Raw genomic sequence first — 9,034 nt, forward strand, 5'->3', positions numbered from 1 at the left:
GAACAATTGTATGGTAGGTACACCCAGTTACACACAGCCTGACTGATCAAACTGTCTTGCCCTTATCAAGTGGCCATCCCCTCCTGATTAATCTCCCTGGCACATAGAACACATACCCTACCACTGTAGGGTTCAACAGGTCACAGACAAAGCACAGAAGGTCATGTTACCAAGGGATCTCTTTTCTTCTTTCACACTCCAGTAGATACTCCTAATGACTAATGGAGGGGGAGCTGTGTGTGTCAGAGAGAGAGAGAGAGAGAGTGCGAGAGATAGTGAGAGAGAGAGAGAGAGAGAGAGAGAGAGAGAGAGAGAGAGAGAGAGAGAGAGAGAGAGAGAGAGTCAAAGAGAAAGAGACACAAAGAGTGAGACAGAGAGAAAGAGAGACAGTCAGCGAGACACGAGACAGAGAGAGACAGTCAGAGAGAGAGAGAGAGAGAGAGAGAGAGAGAGACAGTCAAAGAGAGAGAGACAGTCAAAGAGAAAGAGACACAGAGTGAGACAGAGAGAAAGAGAGACAGTCAGCGAGACATGAGACAGAGAGAGACAGTCAGAGAGAGAGAGAGAGAGAGCGAGTCAGAGAGAGACAGTCAGTTGCTAATACCTCACAGGTAACCAGTTACTAATACCTCACAGAGAACCAGTTACTAATACCTCACAGAGAACCAGTTACTAATACCTCACAGAGAACCAGTTACTAATACCTCACAGAGAACCAGTTACTAATACCTCACAGGTAACCAGTTACTAATACCTCACAGAGAACCAGTTACTAATACCTTACAGAGAACCAGTTACTAATACCTCACAGAGAACCAGTTACTAATACCTCACAGAGAACCAGTTACTAATACCTCACAGAGAACCAGTTACTAATACCTCACAGAGAACCAGTTACTAATACCTTACAGAGAACCAGTTACTAATACCTCACAGAGAACCAGTTACTAATACCTCACAGAGAACCAGTTACTAATACCTTACAGAGAACCAGTTACTAATGCCTTACAGAGAACCAGTTACTAATACCTCACAGAGAACCAGTTACTAATACCTCACAAAGAACCAGTTACTAATACCTCACAGAGAACCAGTTACTAATACCTCACAGGGAACCAGTTACTAATACCTCACAGAGAACCAGTTACTAATACCTCACAGAGAACCAGTTACTAATACCTCACAGAGAACCAGTTACTAATACCTCACAGAGAACCAGTTACTAATACCTCACAGAGAACCAGTTACTAATACCTTACAGAGAACCAGTTACTAATACCTCACAGAGAACCAGTTACTAATACCTCACAGAGAACCAGTTACTAATACCTCACAAAGAACCAGTTACTAATACCTCACAGAGAACCAGTTACTAATACCTCACAAAGAACCAGTTACTAATACCTCACAGAGAACCAGTTACTAATACCTCACAGAGAACCAGTTACTAATACCTCACAGGGAACCAGTTACTAATACCTCACAGAGAACCAGTTACTAATACCTTACAGAGAACCAGTTACTAATACCTCACAGAGAACCAGTTACTAATACCTCACAAAGAACCAGTTACTAATACCTCACAGAGAACCAGTTACTAATACCTCACAGGGAACCAGTTACTAATACCTCACAGAGAACCAGTTACTAATACCTCACAGAGAACCAGTTACTAATACCTCACAGAGAACCAGTTACTAATACCTCACAGAGAACCAGTTACTAATACCTCACAGAGAACCAGTTACTAATACCTCAAAGATAACCAGTTACTAATACCTCACAAAGAACCAGTTACTAATACCTCACAGAGAACCAGTTACTAATACCTCACAGAGAACCAGTTACTAATACCTCACAGAGAACCAGTTACTAATACCTCACAGAGAACCAGTTACTAATACCTCACAGGGAACCAGTTACTAATACCTCACAGAGAACCAGTTACTAATACCTCACAGAGAACCAGTTACTAATACCTCACAGAGAACCAGTTACTAATACCTCACAGAGAACCAGTTACTAATACCTCACAGGGAACCAGTTACTAATACCTCACAGGTAACCAGTTACTAATACCTCACAGAGAACCAGTTACTAATACCTCACAGAGAACCAGTTACTAATACCTCACAGAGAACCAGTTTACTAATACCTCACAGAGAACCAGTTACTAATACCTCACAGAGAACCAGTTACTAATACCTCACAGAGAACCAGTTACTAATACCTCACAGGTAACCAGTTACTAATACCTCACAGGTAACCAGTTACTAATACCTCACAGGTAACCCAGTGTCTGTGCATGAAGACATCGGACTCTGCTTTGCAGCTCTATAAATTACACACAAATGAACCCTTGCTTTGCTTGTTGGTGAACTGGGAAAACAGAATAGGCTTGAATCTCATCCAACACCAACAGGTAGTGTCACGTCCTGACAGTTCCTTTTTTAAGTCTCTTTTCTGGTTTGGTCAGGGTGTGAGTTGAGGTGGGCATTCTACGTGTTTTTTCTATTTCTATGTGTTTGACCTGGTATGGTTCCCAATCAGAGGCAGCTGTCAACAGTTGTCTCTGATTGAGAACCATACTTAGGTAGCCTTTTCCCACCTGTGTTTTGTGGGTAATTATTTGTCTGTGTGTGTGTGTGTGTGTGTGTGTGTGTGTGTGTGTGTGTGTGTGTGTGTGTGTGTGTGTGTGTGTGTGTGTGTGTGTGTGTGTGTGTGTGTGTGTGTGTGTGTGTGTGTGTGTGTGTGTGTGTGTGTACACCTCGGTTGCGTCACGTTCTTTGCTGTTTACCTGTTTGTTTTTTAGTTATTTCAGTTTCACTTTCATTAAAAGATATGGAACTACATGCACGCTGTGCCTTGGTTGATTTATGACAGGGAGTTTGAGGATAGCGAGCGTGACAGGTAGGCCTTTCCAAAACACCTCCATTCTAAAACCTGAAACACCATATCCATCCTTCTGGTTTGTGAGCTCAAATTAGTCACATTAAATCGTAAAATGATTAGGCTACACAGCACCCTCTAGATTGAGAGTAACAGACTAAGTAGTAATGTCTGGCAGATCAGCATTGACTGGAGAGAGATACCCATTAGCTCTCTGATAGACTAAAGTCATTGAACTGGGTGACCACCCCTTCAGTCACCCTCCTTGTCAAACATCAGGTCAGCTCAATAATTCACATTAAAAACCACACATCCGGTGGATCATCATCACCCTGGTCAGCTGTTGACATTGTTCTGCTATTCCTGTAGGTCCAAACTAGAATTCCTATCTCCCATCATGTAAATAAAAGTCAATCAGTCACAATGCATTTTATATATTTTAATATAAAAAAATACTTCCATTTTGGCTTTCAGGTCCATAAACAGCCTGTGTTTTGCTATACAGTGTAGTACTTTATTATTTTGTTAGGAAATGAAAAGTGTAAAGTAGTGGACCACGTTGCAGCCAATGTTATCTTTAGTCCATCACGCATAGTAAAAGCTAATTCAACACTCCAAAGCCTTGTTGAACGTCTTCATTAATATACCGAGACAGAGACTGAGGTGAGACTGTCATAACACAGACATCTGTTTGTTATTTTCTCTGAATGAACAGGGTCCATTTCATTTTTACCCACATCCACTTAACGTGCAAAGTCAAACTTGCTGTCCGAAGAAGCACTCCGTGAAGACGTGTCGATAGGATGTCCATAGTCCATCACAGTAGGCCTATAGGTAGGCTATGGGATGCTACTTCAAAATCACATGTTGAGCTACAGAATTAGAATCCACCGTAAAGCAGTAAATAACGGGCCAGCCCGTTTTCATTTATCAATGATTTGTTCCTATGATAAAAGTAATTTCAAGTTTTTTTTTGGTTAACCTTGGTATATATCTTGCACACACAGAGGCACCCTCTTGCGTACAAAAGCATAGTTCAGCTAATAGGGTTCATATCGTCAGCAACTTTGACAATAACCCAATGAAAGGAAATACAAAAATCACCGCACAGTAAACGTCATTTTAGGGCAACATCGGCATACCCGAAAAGCATTTAGATACAGTAATTTTGCGTAAAAAATGGTCCATATAGGTTACGACACATGAGCGGTCGTTATCGTTTCTTCTTTTGCTTTAAAGATTTTCTCCGCTTTACTATCATCTCATAGAGTTTGTCCATACCCTCGTGAAGTCCCTCGCCAATTATGGCGCAGCAAGGTTGGACGTGGTACGCGGTGGATGGAGTGAGCTCGTGGAGAGCCAGCTGTTTTTCAATGTCTGCGACTGGAAGAGATTTGGGCAGGTCCTGCTTGTTGGCTATAACCAGAAGAGGTGTCCCCTGGTTCTCTGCGAATTTTGTGACTTTATGCAGTTCTGTTTTAGCCTCCTCCAACCGGTCAACGTCCACTGAGTCCACCACATAAATGATGCCGTCCGTGCACCGACTGTAGGATTTCCACAGGGGCCGCAGCTTCTCCTGACCTCCGACGTCCCAGAAGTGACAACTGATCCCCTTCGCGGTACCATTACTCAGTTTGATTTTCTCAGTGTTGAATCCAATTGTTGGCACAGTGTTTACGAATTCGTTGAATTTCAGACGATAGAGAACAGTCGTTTTGCCAGCGGAATCCAAACCCAGCATCACAATGTGTAGTGATTGGAAAGCAGATATGTTGGAGAAACTGTTGCCCATTCTCGAAACAGTTGAGGGGAACGCCTGGCTCCTTTATGTAGCACCTATCTGATGGCCTAATAGGCTATAGCGTTTTAATATTCAATAGGCTCTTCTATGAATCCACACAAATAATATCAACAAACGTAATGTCAAGGTGTTTACAGGCCCGCCGTGCGCTCTGGCTGGTTGATCCTTGTTTTGCCCTCAGCAGCATTGGTGGACAGTGTCCGCGTCTGTAGGACGCAACGCGGTGGTCATTACAATTCTCCTCACACACTCCAGTTAAGATTCCATTTTGTGACAGTCAAATTCCTCGCACTCCCCGAACAGCTTAAGGACGAAGCTTGGTGGGTTACAACAAACACCCTCCTTGCGGTCTCTGTGCTGTTTTTCCCGTGAACACTGCGCACTTGTGTCACCCGCGTCTCCTCTGGCACATTGGCTGTCCAAAAAAACTAGCCTCCGGTCCGGGAACGAAAGACATAAATAAATTCACTCCAGAGGTTGTCGATGAGTTCTGGTAATCCTGAGATATGCATACACTGCGTCCAGAAACGACGTTAAAGTTATCGAAGCTATATTTGGGTTGATGTTATGATCTCTATGATGCGTCACGGCATAAGCGGTCCTACCCCTGCGGTCGCTGCATTCACACTGATGAGAGGAAGAGGAAGCAGACTGCTAAACAGCGTAGTAGCCTGCCTCCCTCTCATACCATACCATACGCTCCACCTATTCGAGCCATGCCAAACAAAATGCACATGTATTATTATGGTGTCCACATGCACGTCACATGCATATCGAAATATATGTCTAGAGATCTAATAACCTTTGCGTAATTCTGATTTTATTCAATTCCCCAATAGGCCTGTGGATTATTACCGGTGTGAGAATATTCTTGACCGGGTGATGATAACGATAATGCATGGAGATTATAGCATAGGTTTAAAGCACATGTTTAAAGCATAGGGTTTAAAACACATGTTTAAAACACATGTTTAAAACACAGGTTTAAAGCACAGGTTTAAAGCATAGGGTTTAAAACACAGGACTAAAACACAGGTTTAAAACACATGTTTAAAACACAGGTTTAAAGCACAGGTTTAAAGCATAGGGTTTAAAGCACAGGTTTAAAACACAGGTTTAAAGCACAGGTTTAAAACATAAGCCCGTATGAAAGGCTGTGTAAAATATTGATCAATTAAAACGAGGTAGCCTACTAATATTGAGAATGAGCGTTTTATTGTATAGGCTGCGAATGAATATTTCAATGTTTAAAACTGGTGAACTGGAGCTAGTAACTATTTACAGTAGGTTAATAAATAAATGCACAAACGAATAACTACAATTGACATGCTAGTAGGCCTATAGGTTTAAGAGAGTTAGTAGGCCTATAGGTTTAACAATGTCAGATTTCTCCTCCTGAGATTACAATGCAATATTTTCATAAAGGTAGAGGTTTTTTGAAAGAAGGCTACAAATACATGGAGGACGGTGCCACCTTGTGTCGAGGCCCAGCAATAACAGCCAGTAGGCAAAATAAATAGAATCATGCCTAGTCACGCATGCGCATTTTGTTTTCTGGGGAATGGGAACGGGACATTTTAATGATGACACGTTTATCATGTAATATTTTAGTAGGTTCATAAAAAAATCCCACCCATATGTGATAGGCCTCCCCTAGGGTAGGTTTATGGTCAGTGGCGGGGGTATATTATTTGCATTTGTGCTATAGGCTACTATTCCAAGATACCCGAGCATCAGGTAACCATGATGATAGGATTTTTGAGGTAGGTCGGGAATGCATGTCATGTGAAAGGCATCCCGGTGTCAGCAACACCCCCAAACATTCCGTTCTCCTTGCGTAGTTCTCAATTCATCCGATGCCCCGAAATAACACACAGATTGAGATGAATGGGCCTGCGTTCAAGACAACTCGGCACCTCCGAGGAAAAATGTGGGTAGCTTTTTGTTGTTGTTGCGTATCGCTTCACTATTGGTTTACTTGGATACTTTCCAAGTGGTAAACCCCGACCTTATCTTTCTACAACGGGTTTCCAAGTCGCACATTTCCGAGTTTCCAACCAATAAAACTTGAAACCCTTGAATGCGGCATTATTTCAAACCATAGAAAGTGAGGTGTCCAAACTGTGATTTAGAACAAGTAACCGAGGAAACTGCATATGTTGTGGAGGTAGAGCATATATTATATAATAGGTGAAGGGATACATAAGGGGCTTTTGGCCTGATTTCAGACAATAACCCACCCACACACGTATATAAATGTAGAATTGATAGGATTTACATGAAACGGTGAAAATCAGTAATATGTGCCATTCAACCTGACCCTAAAAAGCCCCAGAACACCAACTGTAATGTTGTTGTATTCTATTATCCTTCAATCCACAAATACACAGAGATAAGCCCATTACATAACAGAACACATGCACATGTCTGGTAGCAGTGCTGTTCCATGTGTTCCTGGATGGTTTGACATTTTGAAAATAAATGGAGGGCATGAAAAGGCATAGGCTATACAGATGCACCACTTGACCCTAATGAAATCCTAAAATAGACTAAATTTAGCACATATTAATCTCAGCATGTTCTATATTAAAATCCTTCCAGCCCTTTCCATGCCATGTTTCCTCTAAAAATGATCAGACAAATCTTTACAGTATTTCATTGTGTTGAATATTACAATATTTATTTAATTTGGAAGACATGGGAATATGGAAGTGATTGTTAATTGCCATTAGCGGAGTTGCTATGAACCCAGATGTATAATAATGTAAAAGGGATCCTTGCTAGCCACTTTATCATTTCATTAGAAGTTGGCTGTCCTCCACAGGCCATATATAATCTAATGCAGTAGAGGGAGAGAACAGAGAGCTCTGAGACTGATGACTGGAGGGGGCCTCTCTCTCACTTCCCTTCCTTTCCCTTCTCAGGCCTCACCATCCATTTCCCTTCCTCCCTACACATACACACACACAGACACACACACCTCCCCTCTGCTGACCCTACCAAATGGAATGGTTCTCTGAGCGACCAGCCTGCCCGCCTGGCATGATGCACCAAGCCTGCTAATGGACTCACAATCACACACAGAGAGACATGGGGAGTGCCGGGTTACCTAGAAAATGGCTCATAATCGTGGGAGTATATTAGAATATGTTTCTCTACGTTTCATCCTAATATATAACGGCCTCTGTGAGGAACTGAAGATGACTTAGTTCATATAACTCGGTATCATTGCCTTATACGTCAGAAATTGTAATGTTTCAGTACATTGTGCTTCAGATTTTCAGTACATCGTGCTACAGGTTTATGGTGGAGATCAACAATGTGACATGAAAAGGCTGTTAATAACTTCATACATGTATGATGACAATAACCTTTTGTTATTTCCTCCCTTGACTGAAACTCTCAGAACGCTCAGAACTTTAATACATTTAAAGAGTGTTTATTTGTCCACTAGATGGCAGACAGACACCAAACATCTGCATCGAGGTTCTATCTTCTTCAGAGGTTATTACCGTAAGCTAAAATAGTACTATTTACACTAACCAGGATTAGAGACAGGGGTCAGGTCTAGTTCATAACTGAAGTAGAGTTCACCCCGTCGACGGTTTAATAACATCTGTATTTTGTGTTTTCAGAGATGCAACAAAACACACTTGTGTCCCCATGTCAACCAACGTACCATATAACACCAGTCAAAGCTGATGTTATTGCATGGAGCCATTATTGCATGGAACTCCCTTCTATCTCATATTGCTCAAATGAACAGCAAACCTGGTATAAAACAACCAAACCAATAAAGCAACACCTCACGGCACAACGCCTCTCCCCTCTTTGAGCTAGATAGCTTGTGTGTATGTATTGATATGTAGGCTACGAGTGCCATTTTAAAAACAATGGATGTAGTTCTGTCCTTGAGTTGTTCTTGTCTATTAATGTTCTGTATTATGTCTTGTTTAATATTCTGTGTGGACCCCAGGAAGAGTAGCTGCTGCTTTCACAACAGCTAATGGGGATCCTATTAAAATACCAAAATGGCAGCAAAAACACACTCGCATATTAACACTCACACTGTTCATCGCTCTTCCTATGTGTACTAGTCACTGCAGAAACACTTACACCCCCCCACACACAAACACTGCCAGGTGTGTCTCATTTTGCAGAAGGAGTAAGAGGAATGAGGAGGAGTGTTTTTCAACCTGGTGTCACGCCCTGGTCGAAGTATTTTGTGTTTATCTTTATGTATTGGGTCAGACCAGGGTGTGGCATGGGGTTTTTGTATTGTGGTGTGTTTTGTCTTGGGGTTTTGGTATATAGTGGGATTGTAGCTAGTGGGGTGATCTAGCA

General features: G+C 41.9%; 1 protein-coding gene across 1 annotated transcript; it reads right to left on the bottom strand.

Moving 5' to 3' along the window:
- Positions 1–3,313: 3,313 nt before the first annotated feature.
- Positions 3,314–5,325, bottom strand: LOC118371849 (ADP-ribosylation factor-like protein 4C). The gene has a single exon (XM_035757477.1). It carries the CDS (start codon positions 4,679–4,681, stop codon positions 4,103–4,105), a length of 579 nt encoding a protein of 192 aa, XP_035613370.1. The 5' UTR covers positions 4,682–5,325; the 3' UTR covers positions 3,314–4,102.
- Between the last annotated feature and the right edge of the window lie 3,709 nt (positions 5,326–9,034).

Source organism: Oncorhynchus keta, chromosome 7 (assembly GCF_023373465.1).
Source record: "Oncorhynchus keta strain PuntledgeMale-10-30-2019 chromosome 7, Oket_V2, whole genome shotgun sequence".
NCBI classification, from domain to species: Eukaryota; Metazoa; Chordata; class Actinopteri; order Salmoniformes; family Salmonidae; genus Oncorhynchus; species Oncorhynchus keta.